This window comes from Carassius auratus, unplaced genomic scaffold, assembly GCF_003368295.1.
Source record: "Carassius auratus strain Wakin unplaced genomic scaffold, ASM336829v1 scaf_tig00002696, whole genome shotgun sequence".
Lineage (NCBI taxonomy): Eukaryota > Metazoa > Chordata > Actinopteri > Cypriniformes > Cyprinidae > Carassius > Carassius auratus.
Genome location: NW_020523476.1, coordinates 9149 through 30375, shown reverse-complemented (window position 1 = coordinate 30375; position 21227 = coordinate 9149). Strand labels below are relative to the sequence as shown.

Below are 21227 nucleotides of genomic sequence, written 5' to 3'. Positions count from 1 at the left end.
TTTTATTTTTTATGGGTTCAGTGTTTTACCTTCTTCAATGTTTTATTATCTTCAGTTTTGTCAGACTCTGCTTGTCACGTAGGTCTCCTGGGTCATTCACCTTATGTAATTTATGTTTTGCATAGTTCATGCATTCCAGTTTTGTTTCCTGTCATATTAATGTGCACAAAGTTTATATATTTTAATTTGTTCTGGAATTACATTCTGTCAGTGTATCTCTGCATGTATGTAGCAGGATATTGACATACTACATCAGAGGTGTTGCTGGAGATCCACCTGCTTGCAGAGCTCAGTTTTGCTCCTGATGATGTTAGTGAGCTGGTTTAGGTGTGTTTGATCAGGGTTGGAGCACCCCTGCGCTACTTCTACTGTTTTGCCATCTCTATGTGACCATATGACATTAGCCATGTTGCTGTTTTAATAATATTGCATATTCTGACTACTAATTTGGTTTACTGATCTTTGCATATATAATAGGGAATATTTGGACAATATTTTGGTGTTCCTTTAGCTCAATACTCATTTTTAAATGTATTGCCAAGGGGGAGTTTCAGGACTGTCAAAATCATGTACTGAAATGTTTAAATTCCCAAAATGCCCAGCAAAAAACTGAACAGCTACTCACTATTTTAGTTATCAGAAATGCTTTTTCCCCCCTCAGTCTCGTAAACTGACAAAACTAGAGAGTGAGCACAGGTTTTACAGTGGCACTTTAATTTTTACTGTGATGGTGCACAAACAAATGCGGCTTGCTGCATACTATGCAAAATACATTGCATAAATGTTTAAAAGCTATGTGTAACAGTGGAGGCCTACATAACAATATACATTTTAAAAAGCAGAATGCTACATTGTTCAATGACCTCTTTACATTGCATGCTTAATTGTGATTGACATCCAGTTATTTTTAGCTTCATATTGAATAACAGGTCAAATTTGGCAGATATGGCACAGTACGCACCACACAAATATTAGAAATAGTATTGTTAGTGTTCTATTTTGGACATAGCTATCATAGGCCTATTTGTCATAGTCGCTTGTCCAGTATTGACATTGTTATTTTATGAATGTCTTTTGGCAGTATAGGCGATTTTATATGGAATGTTGGTTTACTACAGACTACACTTTGGAGACTGCAAGGGACACAATGCCATATAAAAACATTGATCTAACTGTTTTTTAGCTGGGCTGTATGATTAGCTCATACTGAACAAATAAGGAGGAAGAGTAAATTAGAGGTTTCATCTACACCAGAGTCATCCTCACCAACACTTGAGACATTCAACAACACTAGACTAGAAGGAAAACGCAGAAAAGGCACATTGTATAAAGTGCGCCCTCTTGTGTGTGTTCATGCAGCCAATATGGCGCTTTTGTTTATTTTCTTAAAGCTGTCCCTTTTACAAACCTGCTACTTTTTTGCAGCCTACATGATTCTGTCAATTGACATATTATAATAGTTATAAACAGTAGAGAAATAAAGAGAGCTATATAGTTAGGCCTCCTAACAATTTGCCTGTTAAATACAATGCAAATTGTATGGGTAAACAATTGCCCTGATTCTTATCGTTTGCCCTGTATAGTCTATTTTAGTCATTGGATAATATAAATTATAATATAAAAGTAATTCTAATATGTTTATACACATGGGTAAAAAACGCTGACCTTAATCATTCTCATTCACTAAACAAAACACCCACACATGCTCGGTCTTCTCTTGCTCTTGCAACCTTAAAACAATGCAAACACTGCCACGAGAGGGCGAGGCGTAAATCCAGAGCGAGCTCTGATTGGACCATTCACACAGACGTCACTCGAAAGGCGAGGCTTAGCGTTTGATTGACATTGTGTGTGTCCGAATAGTTAGCCACGGGACCCACGACTACCGAAAGCTTTGAATATCTGACCGGGACGACTGAAGAGGACTCGGAGCAACCTAGGTGAGTGCATAGATCGTATTATTTGCAAAGTGCGAATCGGAGCAAGTTGTGTTTCATTTAAAAGTAACATTATATATGTGCTGGGAAGAGCCACTTTTGGGTTGAAATGCCGTCGGAAGTCCAGCCCCCAGCTGTCCTTTATCAGTGTGGGTGAGTGAGTGAGTGTTTGGAAAGCACCAGGTTTGGTCACTGATGAGGGAACAGTGACTTGAGCGTCTGTCCTCATCTGTCCCGTGTCCTGTCATGGTTTAGGTGAAACAGGTTAACGTTACTTTGCGCGCTTTGAATAAATAACAAAAATGGCCGCACGTGTGAAAACATCTGCAAGAAATATTAGTTTGTAAATACATATTATTGATATTCGTTTGCCAGGATTCTGGCGATATTGATCTGTTTTGATTCTGTTTGGTCTATCTTTTGATCTGCTGGTATCATTCATTCATTGAACGTCCCCGCGTTGCAGTTTTGTCGGAGCGGCGCTTGAAAAACTATCCCGTGGGATTTAAAACATGTTTAAAAAGAACTATGCCATGCAACTTCTTCATAAATAAATGTTATTCGAGTACATCTGCGATCGTCTCCTTTTCTGACTGTATGTAAAACGAGACTTTGTATTTCGTATGTAGAGGAAATGGTGGGAGTCCATGTGCAGTTCAGCTTCTGTCGGCCTCAGTTGTGTTGCGGCTGTCAATTGAAAATCCTTTTAATGTGCAAAACCCCACGAATATTACAGAAATGTACAGTCTGATAACTGCTCGGAGTGTAAAATTCTCGTTTAATTCATCATTACTCAGTGTCCGACTCCGACTCGAACCCGGGACATCTGCCTGTGTGAACATTTCCTGTGAAGTAACCGGGAAATCCCTCTACGTCATTACGCAGGAGACTTGGGGTTCCAAATGGGCGTGGCTTCAATTACCTGTCAATGTCAGGAAACTTTGAAGCATTTTTTTATTTTCACCCCTCCACAAATATTTATTATTTGTACCCCTTAAGAAACAATTTCTTAATTCATACATTTTACCTTATAATCTTCACTGTAAATTTAACTTATTTTGTCTTTCCTATTAATGTCTTTTTTGGCATTTTATTTTTGCTACATAATTCATCTTAAATATTCAGTGTTGTTTACTGTTGCATAATTAATGTAATTTGTATGTTAGAATTAAAACTGCTACTTCTACAGATGAAAATATACTGTAAGTCCCCTTAAACAGGTTTTTATCTTAAAATTACATATTATCAAATATCCCAACAAGTGCAATCAAAACATCTGACAAATCTCTAGTCATTTTTTTGTTTCACTCACAATTCTTAACTTTGTATAATACTACAAAAATATGAAGCATCAATAACACAAATGAAAATGGTAGAAATTGTTCGTTTTTAATAGAATAAACATACATAACATGATGAGAATTATTGTTGTTGTTGCTTTTCATTATTTGTTTTGATGTAACACTTGGCACAATCAGCGTAATCCTCTTATTTGCAGGGCACTTCCTCATGCAAACTGACCTACATTTTCATGCAAGGGTGGGTTTGCAGGGGGGATGTGCCCGTACCCTTTGTTAAGAGATGAGTGTGAGCGCAGTGCACTCCATCAAGTTCACTAATTATCAGGCTTTTCTTGAGATGTCAGCTGCAGCAGCAGGCTGTGGGAAGGACATTAGGCTGTTGGCAAATCCAGGTTACCAGCCACTCTTTATGAGACTAGAATGCATTTGTAATAGCTGGTACACCCAACCATTAATTGATGCATCTTTGTAAAAAAAAATAAAAAAAATAATTATAAAGTATTTTTTTATGTGTTTTATTATTGTCTTTTTTTCCATCTGTTTTAATGCTCAGAATACTTCCAGATTTTTTTCTTTAAAAGCTTGCATAACTTTTGCCTTTTTATAGTAACATGTTCATGTAAAGAAAGTTTCCAGTAATGGCACAGAGATCCACTGAAGCTTACAGAATTACACAGTCCCTCGAGAATCCATCTTATTTCAACATGTATGTTGGGCACCTATTTTTATCTGTCATGTAATATGCATAGTACACTCTCCAACTTCTTCACTTGAAATGAAAAGGCCTATAAATGCTCTGTGTCCTGACTTATCTGGATATTCCCAGTTGTCCACCTGACATCGGTCCTGTTAATAGACTGTTAAAGGAACTGTTCACCCAAAAATGAACATTTGCTGAAAATATACTCATCCTGATGTCATCTCAGATGTAGATGAGTTTGTTTCTTCAGATTATAGGACCTTGGTTTCCAAATGAAATACAAAACATGTTCTCATCTGAAAAGAGGACTTTGGACCTCTGGGCAACAGTCCAGTTCTTCTTCTCCTTAGCCCAGGAAGACGCCTCTGACGTTGTCTGTGGTTCAGCAAATTCCTTGACACGTCTGTGTGTGGTGACAGTGTGCAGCATGCAGTTTAGTCTCTTCTTGCTCTTGAAACAACAAATACATACAAAATTGTCACCTCGAAAGTATGCTCAAAAAATGATTGGTTATTTCTTAAGTGAAAGTAAAGAGTTGCGAAAGAAATGGAATGTGTATCATATTGGATGTATTATCTCTTAAAGTGACCACGCCTAATTTACTAGCTGCTGTCAGTGTCCTTAATGTTAATTAAGAAAACCACTCACTGCTCTTTACTGAATTCTTTTGTAGTTTTAACAAGAGATCATCTATATTTCATTTATACAGTAAATACTATGCAATACCATTTACATTTGAATATTCAGTTTCTGTACCTGGACACCTACAAACTTGAAAAAAAGTAAACATTGTTTAATTTGTACATTTGTTTATTTGTGCCATTTACACGATCTCAAACAGGGCCCAGCGGTAAAACTTGCACTGGAGCCCCACAAGCCCCAGCTACAGCCCTGTACACCCATGCCCTTCATTTTGTTTGCACTAATAAATGCTGCTGCCTGCCAGCTGCAATCAACAATTAAACCTTGTTCTATATCATCATAAATATCGCAAATATCTTTGAAATATTGTGATATAATTTTTTAGGCTATATTGCCCACCCCTAAATCCACATAATAATCCACATGAATAAGTCCATCTCCTGTTGTCCTCTTGCATCAACATCTAACAACATATTTGTTTAGAACTTTTGGACTGTTTTTGCTTGTGAATGGTGCTCAGTCTCTGCATATTCCTCTCCTTATTCAGACAACTAACTCATAGGCCTAAATCTTGGATGGGCTGACCGTGAGTACATTTTTACAAGTTTGTGACCAGAAGAGATGAATGGAGCAGAAATGGTGTGGATTTTGCTTAACACAAAATGACAGTTCACACAGTGACCCACTGTGTCTGGATCAGTGCTGTGACAGTCTCTGTCCTGACCCAGGAGGAGAACTGTGTGTAAGTGCATGAATTTGTGTTTAATGGTTCTTTTCTCTCTATAGATTCTGCACTTGTCTGGAACAGTGGATGAGAAGTTTGTAGCAGTTCGGGGAGAGAGCAGGAACACCACCAGCTACAAGTGAGTGTGTTATTGTGATCAAAGAAACGTGTGTCCATCGATCCAGTGTTACTTGAAAGTATATGAACTGTATTAGTGAATGTGACATTGTCTTCACAGCTGGAATCTCATTGATCGGCAGCAATGATCATAGGTAGAGATGATAAAGTGAGCAGGAGACAGATTGAGTGCACTTATCTGGCCCGTGATTTACTATGAGAGTACAAGCACTTTTTGTTAGCGAGTCATTAAAAGGCTGTAAAATAGCATGTTGTTAGTAAATCAGGTTACATATAAATAGATCTGAGAGATGTAAACATAAAATTGTAGAGATAAGATTTTATGTAAATCGGTTTGACAGTTCTCTGCATATTCAAGATTCTGTGGATATTCTTTTTTTTTTTTTTAAGTGATGAATATGGTGCATAATAATTGATAGTATATTCATTAGAAGTTGCACATTTGCCACCTTCCTGATTGATGGTCATGCAAATGACTGACATTTTGAAGGTAATTTTGAGATACTACTATAATTTTTGTATTTTTTTGCTATAATGTTATGTTATTAATTGTATTTAGTTGGATTCGTTTTTTTTGTTGATATCTTTCTGTTTTCATTTTAACTTGAGTACAAATATATATATATATATATATATATATATATATATATATATATATATATATATTAATAATTTATATTTTTTTTAAGTCTTAATTCAGTTTCAGTTATTTTAATATCAAGTTAAACTAATATCAAGTTAAACATCAGCAACTACTTTCATCAGCAACTTTTTTATATATATTTTATTTTAACAAGGTTTTTTTTTCAGGTAAGACAAATTGATTTAAAAAAAAAAAGTTTTTGGGTTTAATCTTATGTAAATATAATCATGATTATTTGGTAAGGTTTACAATGTTCACTTTATTATTTGTTGGTCAGATAAGGCCTCGCAGTCTCTTTCCACACATATAAGCCTAACAAAATATATATTTTTTGTGCTTAGTGCTGCCATAATGCTAACAAAGAGCAAATGTTAAGTACATATACTTACTGTTGTTGGGAAATCAAAGCCTCCATTTGGTTTATTTGAATTACATCTATGGGATATGGTAGACATAAAATGCTGCTAAAGTTACATTCTGCAGTTGCTATAGGCTTATATTAGTACTTCAGAGTTGCCAAAGCTCTCTGTGTAACTTGGAGGTAACCTGCAAGCTAATACCTTACAAAGATAATGAGATTTTTCTGCGACTGCAGATGGTACCTGAAAGCTGATTTGCACGTTCCTGGGCTGTCAGAGGTAATTTGTTAACTCACTGTCTCCTGATTTACTTCTTTGAACCATGTCTCATATTTATGTTTGTAAATGAATGTGAAATGAACCAAAATCGCCATTTGTTTAACAGGCTAATGCTTAAGGTTAGGATGGCGGCAGAACTCGGCTTCTGAACACACTGCACTTTCCTCCTAAATGCATCATTTAAAGCACATGTGCAGTAAACATATGGACATTTACTGGAAGTATCTCACCCCTCAGGCATTATTCATCACCTCTTTTTTTCCCACCTCTTTGATGAGTCATTTACACCTGATGCTCAGACGTGCCTTTTCAGCCTTGCTCCAACAAGCACATAATGGATTCTCTAATCCACCATGGTTGTATTCAGATTAAAATCCAACTCAGATTTACAGAAACAATGCTATGAGAGGGGGGAGGAAGAAAGGGAGATGTGGGGGAGGGGCACTGGATTAGGGACAGATCGTATCCTCTTACGGCACAGCTGTGCAAGTGAGGCATCTCTCTAGATGCCTCTATAAACTGACCTCAGATCAGATCAGGCTACTGTATCACTATTAAACTGTTTATTTTAGACAAGCCATTCGGATGAGCTAAAAATGTGACTTCTGAATACGTCTATTTCCAAATCAGGACAGCTTGGCCATGCTATACTATATATTTTGAATATGGTTGTATAAACAAAATATATGTTTTATATGTAAACAAATAAACAAAAAAAACCCTTAACAGTCAGTTTAGTTCAAGTGGCTCCAACCGGGGGTTCAGGGTCGAATCAAGATTAATTCCACCCAGATCAAACATAATTTTTCATACATTCTTGTAATATTACTGTAAGCATTGCAGGAGTCTTCTCTCCACGTAAAAATGTGACTTTAATATTATTGTTTTTATTATTTTATAGATTTTTGTTGTTATTATTATTTCCTACTTTACAAATATATCTTTTTTGGAAAATAATTTCAGTCCAGTAGTAACTCAAATAAGCACTCAAAAAACATATATACATGTATGTATGTATGTATGTGTATATATACAGTACAGACCAAAAGTTTGGACACACCTTCTCATTCAAAGAGTTTTCTTTATTTTCATGACTATGAAAATTGTAGATTCACACTAAAGGCATCAAAACTATGAATTAACACATGTGGAATTATATATGGAATTATATACATAACAAAAAAGTGTGAAACAACTGAAAATATGTCATATTCTAGGTTCTTCAAAGTAGCCACCTTTTGCTTTGATTACTGCTTTGCACACTCTTGGCTTTCTCTTGATGAGCTTCAAGAGGTAGTCACCTGAAATGATCTTCCAACAGTCTTGAAGGAGTTCCCCGAGAGATGCTTAGCACTTGTTGGCCCTTTTGCTTTCTGTCTGTGGTCCAGCTCACCCCTAAACCATCTGGATTTGGTTCAGGCCCGGTGATCTGGCGCAGCACCCCATCACTCTCCTTCTTGGTCAAATAGCCCTTGATGCCTTCAGTGTGACTACAATTTTCATAGTCATGAAAATAAAGAAAACTCTTTGAATGAGAAGGTGTGTCCAAACTTTTGGTCTGTACTGTATATATGTATATAGGGTCGGTAAGTTTATTTTTTATTTTTTTTATAAATATTTATATATTTCTCTGCAGCCTGACATTAAGAGTAACACATTTAACTAAACTTGAGCAGTTTTGCAAAGAAGAGTGGACAAATATTGCAAAGCGTAGATGTGCAAAGTCAGTAGAGACTGATCCCAAGATACTAAAGGTTGTAATTAAAGCAAAAGGTGGTTCAACAAATTACTGACAGGGGTGAGCCTTTTTTCAACTAAGTGATTCCTCTTTCACTTGGATGTTATAAGTTACACTGAGTAAATATTGCTGGATAAAACAAAAACTGTGTCCATCTTCATTTCAAGCTGCAAACTACAAAATGTGTTTATTTTCTACACCCAGTGTATGCTTGAAATTGTATGAATACAAAATCAGGTGGTCATTGCTCAAATAACCAGGTTGGTTGGAATTTTTGGGTCAGTATGATAGTCATGAAATGAGACTAAATATACTAAAGATTATAACGTGCCATTGCTTTCAGAGTAAAACTGCGTGAGCTGCTGTTAATACATCCAGCAAGCTAATGCGTTTGACCCCAGCTAACATTATCAGCACTAAAACACTGCAGCCTAGCAGCTGATCAATCCAATCATTAAACATTAAACAATCAATACATGCTTTCAAAGCTTTATGCTTTTAACTCTTTGCCGAATAACTGTGGCCTGCTGAAAACGTGACCGTAAATATGAACATTCTTCATATACAGACCATTTAGTCTTCTGTGTGTTGAGTGTTGAGTGCAGTGTATTATTCATACATGAATAAAAGCAGAATAGTTCACTGTGACAGCCCAGACACGACAGCATGGACTTGAAGTATGTTTATGACCAGGATTGAGTTGAAGAGAGTGAGATTTGCAGAAAAATCAGTGAGAGACATGTTGCGTGAGGCTGGGTGAATCTCAAGTTGGCCCTGCAGTCCCCTGGTTTGAGAGCTTATATAAGGAAACTTATGTAAGTTGCACTGGGGGGCTTAACTTGGTGATGGGCTGTCTCTGACATGAGGGGGTGGAGTCTGAAACAGCAGGAGGGGATTGTGGGATTAGATGTTCAGAGGGAGGGCTGTATGTGTGTTTTTAAGTGAAGCGCTAGTAAGAGGATCTGTGTATGTTTGTATGTGTATGTGTGTCTCCACATCTGTGTTTGGTAGGCGTCTGGAATACTTTCTCTCCTTTCTTAGCTTGGATGTCTCTCTGCCTCTTTTTCTCTCTTTCTTTTTCCACTCTTCTGCCTCCTGTCAGCTTTTTAATAGAGTCAGAGTTGAGAGCAGTTTCTGTCTAGGTTTTTATTTGATCAGTCTCTTTGTTTTCATTGGCAAGTCAGCATTGGTCTTGTGATTCAGTAGATCAGAGGTCAGATTTGACAGCAGGAATGATTCTTACTGTGGGCGACGCGTTCTCAAACGGAGCAGGTTCTAACTCGGATGCTGGGGACATTGGAGAAACCGGGGAGGGGCCGTCTGAACTTGTTGAGAGCGCAGACACTTCTGGAGGTTAGAGATCTTCTTATTTTTTAATTTCCTCTAGTTATATATTCAAATATGAATGGCATTTTATGGCTCTTAGATGAGGAGTGTGAAATATTCTGACCAAACCAAAAGTGGGTTGCCAGGTTGTGTCAGTCAAAGTGTGCCAGTCAGAGTTCAGAGCATGGCTTGTAGCACTGGTTTGACAAATGTGTGGCATATGTTTTATTTTTGTTCCATTTCTTTATTTATATAATGTATTAATGGAAATTCTTGTTGATTCTGGGGGGTGAAAGAGGATTTATTGCAGAACAGGAGACAGAGAATGAGAGAAAATGCTATGCAGAAGTTACGTGCATTAACTAACACAGAGACATTTTAATAGTGCTCTTAGACAAGATATTTTTTAAGGTGGTGGACCACTATAATAATAATAATAAACAAATAGAAGACCATCTGAGGGTAACTACCTGCTACCTCAAATTAGTTAATTTTAAGAAGTATACAAATAAATTGTGAAATCGCTTCACATTTACAGATCCAGAATTTGACAAACTGTTTTTATTTTAACTAAAAATATTAAAATGCTAGTTAATTAACCTAAATGAGTCAATGTTTTCTAGCTAAAAAGAGGCATAAGCATGTATGTATATGTGTGTGTGTGTGTATATATATATATATATATATATATATATATATATATATATATATATATATATATATATATATATATATATATATATATATATAAACAGAATATATATATATATTTTTATATTCATTATGAAATTTGTCACCGTGATCTTTTATCACCGTGTGATTTTCTTTTTTTATGGAGAAAAGTTATATTTTGAGGCAAGTCACATGGCTTTCACATGTTTTTATGTGTGTTACTTGGAAAGACCCTCTTGTGACATTTAGCACTGACTGTTTGCTTGGAATTTACAGCAAATCAGTTGTGTAATTAAATCTTTGGGAGTGTAATAACAGTACATGCCAAAACTGTAATTTAACTGTCAGGAAGAGCGCTAGTGTCTTTAATTAGGTCTTTCAAATAAACCAAATTAAAACAGTTTACAGAATGTGACTGATATAAGAGGACATTTTTATTAAAGGGTGTGTGCACACATATATTTTGAGTGTGTGTGTAACTTCATTTGTGCTTTATTTCCTCCTCAATTGTTTATTACTCTGTCAGTTCATCTATTATGTACTCTGTTCAGCCAAATAGGAGAGGCCCCCAGGGTGCATTTCTCTGTGACATATTTGCAATAGAAAATAAACAGTGGCATAATGTCAGAGCTTGCTGATGGTTGTTTCTGGACTAAAACAGTGTCTGACCTGAATTAAGTGAGTGGAATTGAACCACTGAATTGATGTTAAATATTGATCTGTTGGTCTCGCCTGTGTTTCCTGATTGAGAGTAAGTGTGTGAGCACACATACGCACTCTGTTCTGATCTACTGTCACAGATGGATTACACTACTGCAGGCTATGACCTGTGTAGTCACGTGACTCACTGAGCACTTGGCCTCGCAAAATGGTTATGTGTGTAGATTTGGAGCAAGATTTGTCAATGGCCGTGTAAGAGAGTGGTCTTATCATGACTGACACAAAGTAAAAAAAAAAAAATTATATTTTTCAAAAACATTTTTACATTTATTTATTTATAAATATATTTTTGATGTATCTTGTTAAAAGCCATGGAACTAAAAATATACACTACTGGTCAAAAGTTTGTAATAATTAAGATTTTTTTCATAAGTATCTTACACTGTAAAAATAAATGATTAATAACTGCCAGCTATGGCTGCCAAACAAAAACTGTAAAAATAAAGTAAATTGTTGAAATTAAAACAAGGAAAAATCTGTAAAATAATGAAAAAAAATCTGTAAAACCTTTAATGAAAATATATGTAAAATTATTGTTATTGCACTTTATTTTATTGGGGAGGGGGGGGCATTTTTTTCAGTCATTTACCAATTTTTTAATACACCTGTTTTTTTATTTATTTATTTATTTTTATTTTTTTACAGTGCATGCTAGGAGAAAAACTGTCTTCAACGCTGATAATAATAAGAAATGTTTCTTGCGCAGCAAATCAGCATATTAGTGTGGTTTTTGACAGATCATGTGAAAATTCAGATCTACATCACAAGAATAAATGACAGTTTAAAATATATAAAAATAGACCATAGTTCTTTTACATTGTAATAATATTTCACAATTATTACTGTTTTGCTGTATTTTGTACTGTATCAAATCTTTTGATCGTATTCGGAGCTGTATATATATCTTTTCTTTATTATGACTTTTATAGCCTTGTTGATTATAAGAATAAATAATGTTAGTCGATATGCTTGGCATCTCCTTCAATTTACACACATACAACTAAATACTACATGTGTTTCACACACTATACTGGTTTACATTAAGGGAATGGATCAAATGAACTGAATACAAAAGAATAGCTAAGCAGGTACAATAAGCAGATGATAGAACGATGGAAGGGGGTGTTATATTTCAGCCATCTGTTATTGTGATGTGAAGTTAGTTTAATCCTGCAGGTGAGTCTTTTGCCCTTTCCTCTGACCCTGGTGTGTAATAAACAGTGTGTTGCAGGTGTGTTGTTATGTCGTAACCTCTCTCTATGTTTGCTTGCAGCTATGCAGCAGGTGTTGGATGACCTGGGTGAGTTGCCCACCACCACCGGGGCTAAAGACATTAACCTCATCTTCCTCAAAGGCATCATGGAGAGTCCTGTCGTCCACTCGCTAGCCAAGGTATAGTGCACCCAGCTGCCAAGATTTACTCTAGCTGATTCTATAAGCAAATTTAAATTGTGACTGATTAAGACTGAATGAAATTAACAATTTTTGCATATTAAACATGCCGATGTGTATTAAATTCACAGAGGAGCAGCTAGACACAGTCAGAAATATCAGTTAATGGATTGATGAAATGATGAGATGTCTGTGATCAGGCTCATGAGCGTTTGGACGATGTGAAGTTGGAGGCAGTGCAGGAGAATAACATTGAGCTGGTGACTGAGATTCTGGGTGACATCAGAGGACTGACTGTAAAAGATGACAGCGCTGCAGAGCTCTCCAAAATCCTGCAGGAGCCCCATTTTCAGGTATTTTCTTGTACCTTCACGTCTTATCTCTTTTTGTGTCTTTTCCTCTTGTACTTTCTCATTTCATTTGATCTCATACCTTATAATTTCATCTTATCTCGTACTCTTATCTCATTAAATCTCCTCCTTGTCTTTTCTCATCTCATACCAACTTCTCTTTATCGTCTTACCTTGTACCTTTTCCTTTATCTAATCTTGTACCTTCACTTCACATCTTAACTTCTCTTCTCGTCTCACCTTGTAACTTCTTTTATTTCATCTTTATCTCATACCTTCTCGTCTTTTCTCATTTCTCACCTTTTCTTCTTTACTCCTCTCATCTTGTACTTTCTCTTGTTTCAGCTCATACATTCTTTTCTCATCTCATCTCATCATCTCATTTCATACATTATCTTCATCTGTCTTACTGTTGTTTTCTCATCTCATAACTTCTCTTCTTGTCTTGGCTCTTTTTTGTCTGATGTCATCTCATCTCTCTTTTTTGTCTCACCTCATACCTTCTTTTCTTTTACCCTCTTGTTTTTTCGTATATTTTCCTCTGTATATTTTCTAAATGTTCTCATTTTTCTCTCTTTACTTCAGTCTCTTCTGGAAACCCATGATATGGTGGCATCAAAGTGCTATGAAGCCCCACCCCCTCCTGAAGTGACCAATGAAGCAGCAGTAAACAACGCTCTTATGCAGGCTGATGCAGTCAGGATGATTGGCATCCGCAAGAAAGCAGGAGAACCTCTGGTGTGTGTTTGTGAATATATACATTTTTATGTGACCACATGTTCAATCACCACTTTTAAAATCTCATCCAGTCATAATTTCAGTTAATATCCAGTCCAAACACACAGGTGCAACAGAGCGAAAGCACCTGTATGGGTTTCATTACTCATGCTATCGTTTCGACAGGGTGTGACGTTTAGAATGGACAAGGGTGATCTGGTAATCGCTCGCATCCTCCACGGAGGGCTGATCGACAGGCAGGGCCTGCTGCATGTGGGTGACATCATTAAAGAGGTGAATGGGAAGGACGTCGGTAATGATCCCACTGAACTCCAGGAGATGCTCAAAGAATGCAGTGGAGGAATAACACTGAAAATACTGCCGAGCTACAGAGATGCTCCAGCGCCACCACAGGTACACACACACACACACGTTTGTTTTTGTGAAAAGTGGGGACATCCCATAGGCGTAATGGTTTTTATACTGTTCAAACTGTATATTCTATGGCCCTACACCAACCCTACACCTAATCCTAAACCTCACAGGAAACTTTGTGCATTTTTACTTTCTCAAAAAAACGAATTCTGTATGATTTATAAACGTTTTGAAAAATGGGGACATGGGTTATGTCCTCATAAGTCACCCTCTCCTTGTAATACCTGTGTCATACCCATGTCATTATACAGAGCTGTGTCCTGATATGTCACAAAAACAAGAGCGCACACACACACACACACACACACACACACAAACAGAAAAAATCCACATGCACTACTGTTTTTGAAAAAAGTTTCTTATGTTCAAGAAGGCTGGATATCTTTGGTGTCACATGATCCTTCAGAATCATGATTTGAGATAAAAGATTAAAGTTATTTGAAAAATAAATATTTTGCAACATTGTATTTCAACACTGTAAGTGTCTGTTTACTGTCACTTTTGATCACTTTAATGTGTATTTGCTAAATAACATACATTTCTTTAATAAAAAATCTTACTGACCCCCCCCAAAAAAACTGCTTATGTAGACATTCGTATTCATTCATGCAGTTCATATCCATCTGTATTTGTTTAGTAAAAAAGTAAAATGCACATGTGAGCTTATGTGCATACCCAAGTTACCATCCAACCTTGGGGTCACATTTGGCCATTTGTGAAATCCCTTGATTCTTTGTAGTAAAAAAGATCACTGAGAGCCCTATTAATAACACTCCACATGCTATCTGGGGCACGACATACACACATGCTCAATTCAATCTCATTACATGGCTCCTGGTATTTTCTCTGTACCTCACATCTCCCTCTGTATATATTACGTGTTTATGGCTTCTCAAGAAGCTTTTAGAAAGAGATTCTACTAACATAAATCATCAGTGTCATCAGTGACACTATCTCAAAATAAGGCTGATTTAAATACATTTATGTAAATATTATATCATCCCCTCCTCCTCGATCTGTGGTGAACCTAGAGATCTGCCATGGAAATTTAGGGCCTACACTTGTTAAATCATGATGCTTGATCTAAGACGAGGTTATGAGTGTAAAAATAAGATTAGGTTTTTGTTTTCTTTCAAGTCATTGTTAAAAAAAGATTGTATTTATGAGACGAGCACATATGAATGGGGGATACTGGAAAGAAATTAATCCATTTCATGCTTTAAACAATTGTGCACATGTAAAACATCTACAATAAATCGCCAAAAATGTTAAACATTTAAATGTTATTTTTCAGAATACAATGTTGCTTTTTACTCCCATGTGGTATAACAATGCAACACCTTGACTCCTTAGTTGAAATTAATATGTATTAGTCATAAGTTTTCATGTAATTATGCTGTACTTATTGAGCTGAGATGACTCATTCTCATTTCCATAATTTTCTGTCAATCTAAGAATGGAAAAATACATAAAATATCAAAAACTCATCTAATACACATTAGTTTTTCATCACTTCGTTGTTCTAAAGCTAACAAGTGTGAAAAAGGGAATATAAAGTTTTATTACAATTAATATTTAGCATTTTATTTAGTCTAAAATCACTTGAATGTGAATGAAATTATAACTCTGTAATCCTGCTGGAATGTGAAAAACTCGAGTTCTAACTTTCCTGAGACAGAGAGTGTGACGTTTTCTCAGTCATTTGCTGATTGATAAATAATATTAGTGGATATTATAATTATACTGAGTGCTTTTTGGCGTTTGGATAAATCCCACCTGTTTTATTTCTCTCAGGTTTATGTGCAGCCACATTTTGACTACAATCCAGCCCATGACAATCTAATTCCATGCAGAGAGGCAGGGCTTGCTTTCAAAAGGGGTGATATCCTGCAGATTGTCAACCGAGAAGACCAAAACTGGTGGCAGGTATGATTACTGTGCTTTTGACTTGTTCTCGCTCATGTGAATTGGTCTGTTACTGCATATCACTGACCACATTGCTTTGACTGACAGGCATGCCATTTAACAGAAGGAGGTACTGGGCTGATTCCCAGCCACTTTCTGGAAGAAAAGAGGAAAGCATTTGTTCCTAGAGACCTGGATGGAGCAGGTAATAAAACTTAAACACATTATTGTCGCCAAAACATGAATTGAAACAAAATGACAGAAGTATTCTGAAACTTCTGACACTGTTTTAAGGACATAGTATATTAATGTATTATGCTTTTGCAGTATTAACTGTGTGAAATATATTGCACACATTTGTATGGAATACAAGCAAATTTGTCCAAGAAAAAACAAACAATGCCATCTAATGGACAAATATAGTATTGCATGACATATATTAGTGCTTTCACACATCTTCTCTTTTTTTCTCTTTTTTTAGGAATCCTATGTGGAACAATAACTGGTAAAAAGAAGAAAAAAATGATGTACCTCACTGCCAAAAATGCAGGTAAGTAGATAAAAAATACTTAGTTATACATATATTTTCTTATAGAAATTGTAATCAGAAATGGCATTAAGTAAAATAAAAAATACTTACATCTTTCTTTTTTTTTTATATAATTATTCGTATTATTATCTATGTTGAAATTTCCTGCTTACTATTTTTTTGGAAACTGTGATAAAAAAAATTCTCAAAATTATTTTATGAATTAAATTTCAAAGAACAGCATTTCATTGAAATAAAAACATTTCTGTACTAAATGTCTTAACTATCACTTTTTATCAATTATTAAAAATGAAATAAAAATGTGAAAATTTATAAATACATTTTTAAAAATATTTATTTTACAATATTACTTTTTTTAACGTATTTTACTAAAATACATGCAGCATAGGAGACTTCATTCAAAAACGTAAAAAACGATATTAATTTTCAATCTTATTTTGAACTTTTGACCAATAATGTATATATATATATATATAAAAATACAATTCTTAATTCAAAACTTATAGAATAAGTAGAAAACAGGTCTCTTCTTGCTCAAGTATATGTATTCATCATTATCCTAATGCTGATAAATTCCATTGTGCTGCAGAGTTTGATCGGCATGAGCTTCAGATCTACGAGGAAGTAGCACGCATGCCGCCATTTCAGAGGAAAACCCTCATTCTGATTGGAGCGCAAGGAGTGGGGCGTCGTAGCCTGAAAAACAGACTAGTAGTACTACATCCCACTCGCTTTGGTACCACTGTACCACGTGAGTAGCTAAGGAATACTCTTATCTCAAATGATAAATGAATTGCCCATAGGTTTACCCAATTATTTTCTTCTGTCTCAATATCTCAGACACATCTCGGCGGCCTCGCAGTGACGAGCAAGATGGTCAGTCATATAGATTTGTAACACGTCTAGAAATGGAGACGGACATCAAGGCGGGCCGGTACCTGGAACACGGAGAGTACGACGGCAACCTGTATGGTACTAAAATCGACTCCATCCACGAGGTGGTGAACACCGGCCGCACATGTATCCTGGATGTCAATCCACAGGTGAGTGTATCTCAAAGTCAGAGAGCTTCACAGATATTATATTATGTCATTTAGATTCATTCAAATGACAGAATAAATGGCGATATACACTACCATTACAAAGTTTGGCATCTGAATGATGCAGATTTATTAACAATAAGAGACTTCTTTCAAAAACAGTTTCATTATAAGTGAAGGTATTTTCCAGTATCTTTAAACATAGACATTTGTTCTCACCACATTTCAACACGTATAAAGTGGGTATAGAAAAGAATCATCCCCCTTTAAATTAATCAAATTTTAATGCTTTGCAGCCTGAAATGAATACGGACAAAGTTTTTGTTTTATCCAGCAGTATTTACTCAGTGCAACTTATAACATCCAAGGTGCATCTATTAGGAGCATTACTTTCTATTTTCTCCTCAAATGCTTCTCTCTCACAAGACATAGACTGCATATTGTAACCTACATAACGGTGGTTCCTCGTCTGCCATATGGTGGACACATGAAAATACACATAATCTTTATACAAACATACCACAAACTTTTTTCAGTGGGCTTCACCTTGTGATGTTGCACATCAGTCAACCAACACACAGGAAGTATAGAGACTCATGCTGACATTTCAGCTGTTTAGCAAGGCTTTTTACAAACAGCAATACAATCAGGTTTATACTATGATAAGGCATCAGAGGCTTTAGATCCATAAACCGTATAGTCTGTAATCAAAACTCTTGATATGCATGTATATGGCTGTTTTATCTTTGTATTTTTCTTTTTTACATCATCTGTCCTCAGGCGCTGAAGGTGTTAAAAACTGCAGAGTTCATGCCATATGTTGTTTTCATCGCAGCGCCAGAGTTCGACACACTGAAGGATATGCATAAAGCTGTGGTTGATGCTGGACTCACCACCAAACAGCTCACAGTGAGTTCTGTTCGGTGTATATTTGCATTATTTTATGTTTACTTGTTAGCGCAGCATCGGAAAATATGCTACTCGTGATGGTAGCACATCTTGATTGCATTTTCTGCTAAGTGAGACATTCTTCAACACTTATGTCAGTGGTGGTACACCGCAGTTTCTCTAAAATATTCTACCGTGTTGTAATCTTAAGCATTACAGTTTTAACTGCCGGTAGGTCATTCTGAGTACAGGGCATGTTTTTGAATTGTTCTTCTAAGTAAACATGGGCTTAACAGTCTTGCTTTTGTTTTCACAGAGAAACAGTTTTAAATTGCTTTTTAATAAGATTCATTCACATATACTAACCTTCAAAAGTTTGGGTTTCGAAAGAAATTAATGCTTTTATTAAGCAAAAATTCATTAAAATGATTCAAAGTGACGGTAAAAACATTGTTGCACACAATGTTACAAAAGATTTAGAACTAAACTTTTGACCGTTACAGCTGACAGAAATGAGTAGGAAGTGTAGAGGCCCTCACTTTGAATGACATCAGCACATCTGCAGCCACAGGACATCATTAGTTTCTCTCACTGCGCTGGTGTGATAACATTGTCACCAAGCATTTTCAATGTTCTTAGCTTCAAGGAACTGCTTTACCCATTTTGCAGTGTGACAGGGACATTGTCTTGCATGAAAATTGCAGGCTGATTGGCAAATGATTGCAGGGAAGGAACTGCATGTTGCTGAAGGAGGTTCTGATAAACATTTGCATTCCCACCTAACCCACGTTTTATACACTTGGGCTTCAGTCTTTCACCAGTTTGATGCCAGACAAAATGTTTCCCATCAGACCCAAATAAATAATCTTGCTCTCATCACTAAAGCGAACTATGGACTTTGAGGATCTCTGCATTATCTTATCATGCACATATTTCTCTAGTGGAAGAACAGCCTTTTGGGGGACTTGAATGAATTTGTGTCAGTGTAAAGCTGCTATATTCAAGAAATTACAGATTTGGAGTGACAAACTTAAACCAGTAAAATAATTTAAATATATAAGTAAAGAAATTAGCTCCAGGTGCCAGATTAACACCAATAACTAACTGTTCTCTAATTGTGATCAAAATTGTTTTTCAAATATCTCATTTAAGTTTTTTTATACTGTGCTTCAGAATACAGTTAATATGCTTAAAACCTGCCCTTCTTAACTTAAAATAGGACAAACTAGTGATCTTTCAAATTTTGGAAATTGTATATATGTATAATTAACAACCTAATGGACAGCTGCTCAGTGTCTGTTGTGTGCTATAACATTGTTGTTCACCCACTTGATTTGCTAATATCCACAATCTGGCCGACGCTCTTCGTGGTATTGAACACTTCTCTCTTAAGTAATAATTCTGTTTTCTCTTTCTCACAGGATGTGGACCTGAAGAAGACTGTGGATGAAAGCGCTCGTATCCTCCGGACTTACAGACACTACTTTGACCTCATTATTGTCAATGACAACCTTGACCGTGCGTTTGAGAAATTGCAGTCGGCTGTAGACCAGCTCTGTACTGAACCGCAGTGGGTTCCAGTGAGCTGGGTTTACTAAGGGGAACGTTTAGAACTGGAGTGTCAAACTTAATCGATTTAGATTTAACCCTAATTAAACACAACTGATCCAATGAATCAAGGCCTTCGGGCTTATTTGAATACTACAGTACATTGTATGTGTGTTGGAGGAGGGTTGGAAGTAAACTCTGCAGCGCTCTGACCCTAGAGGAATTGAGTTTGACATCCCTGCTTTAGAAGATCACTATGCAAGAGTGTTAGTGTGTGTGTGTGTGTGCGCGTACGCTTGTGTGTGTATGATTGGTGTGCAAGGAGATAGATATGGGGCAGTGAAGTTACTCGTTTGAATTGACCAACCAAATGAGCGTTGTCTGTTAGCCCCAGCCTCACTATTGTGCACACAATGCATGGTTTTTTCTACTCAAACTGAAAGGGAAGAATACTTATTTATTTTAGTGTTTGTATGTTTTTAAAGAATATCTTTCTGTTGTAACATCTTTGGAATTGGAAGAAAAAGAAAAACGAGGAACACTGAAACTGGCCTTGGTGTTTCAGAGGCCCTATTTTTTAATTTATTAGGCTATTGTAGTTATTTTTACATGTGTTTCTCCTTTTTCATTTTGTAGTTTCTGAACCTAATGTGACGTTTTGATTTATACTCAAATGAAGGACTAACCTGAGAACAGTGTAGCAGGCCAAGGGCTCCTGTAGAATGTTCTAGATCCTAAAATCATGAACCATAAAACTGTTTACATAGACGCAGATCTCTTAACTGTTTATTTGCTTTTCTTCATATCCAACAGAGATGCATTCAATTCCTTTTATGCAAAAGTCCATATCAATGTGTGCAGTTTGTTTTATTTATAGTGGGGGTTTTTTGTACTATTTCATACACTAATTTTGTCTGTTGTACAACGTTGGGCTGCATGTTGTGTCTGTGTCTTATTACCCTCAGTCCGTTAAAGAACCAAACAAATAGTCTTTTTCTTGTTGTAACTTCTTTCCTGAATGTCTTTTCAAATTTTGTAGCACAATTTCATGACCTCTCTGCCAGATTAATTTATGTGACTATGGCAACAAGTCCATTACAAAAAGACAATAAACACAAAACAAAATTATTTTTGTTCCTCTTTTTCATTAAATAATAATACAAGTGCATGATGAAATCATCAACCAAAGTTTTTGGCATCCACTCCTTATGTGCAGAGAGATG

At 36.0% G+C, this 21227-nt stretch overlaps 1 protein-coding gene across 4 annotated transcripts; it reads left to right on the top strand.

Annotated features, from left to right (window-relative positions):
• The first annotated feature begins 1813 nt into the window (after positions 1-1813).
• Positions 1814-21132, top strand: LOC113070015 (MAGUK p55 subfamily member 6-like). Of its 4 annotated transcripts, none has more exons than XM_026243163.1 (14): positions 1814-1940; positions 5367-5443; positions 9668-9814; positions 12453-12571; positions 12772-12924; positions 13507-13659; positions 13825-14052; positions 15868-15999; positions 16087-16183; positions 16460-16528; positions 17118-17279; positions 17369-17571; positions 18349-18477; positions 19878-21132. In XM_026243163.1, exons 3-14 carry the CDS (start codon positions 9694-9696, stop codon positions 20052-20054), a joined length of 1743 nt encoding a protein of 580 aa, XP_026098948.1. In that variant the 5' UTR covers positions 1814-1940; positions 5367-5443; positions 9668-9693; the 3' UTR covers positions 20055-21132. The 4 variants fall into 4 exon arrangements, with proteins under 4 accessions (XP_026098948.1, XP_026098947.1, XP_026098951.1 ...); XM_026243162.1 differs by having other exon boundaries at positions 9665-9814; XM_026243166.1 differs by lacking the exon at positions 9668-9814.
• Positions 21133-21227: the final 95 nt, after the last annotated feature.

Coding starts and splice junctions, on each gene's coding strand:
- LOC113070015 (XM_026243163.1), top strand. CDS start 9,694: ATGATTCTTACTGTGGGCGACGCGTTCTCAAACGGAGCAGGTTCTAAC. Junction 9,815..12,452: donor GAGCGCAGACACTTCTGGAG/GTTAGAGATCTT, acceptor GTTTGCTTGCAG/CTATGCAGCAGGTGTTGGAT. Junction 12,925..13,506: donor TGCAGGAGCCCCATTTTCAG/GTATTTTCTTGT, acceptor TCTTTACTTCAG/TCTCTTCTGGAAACCCATGA.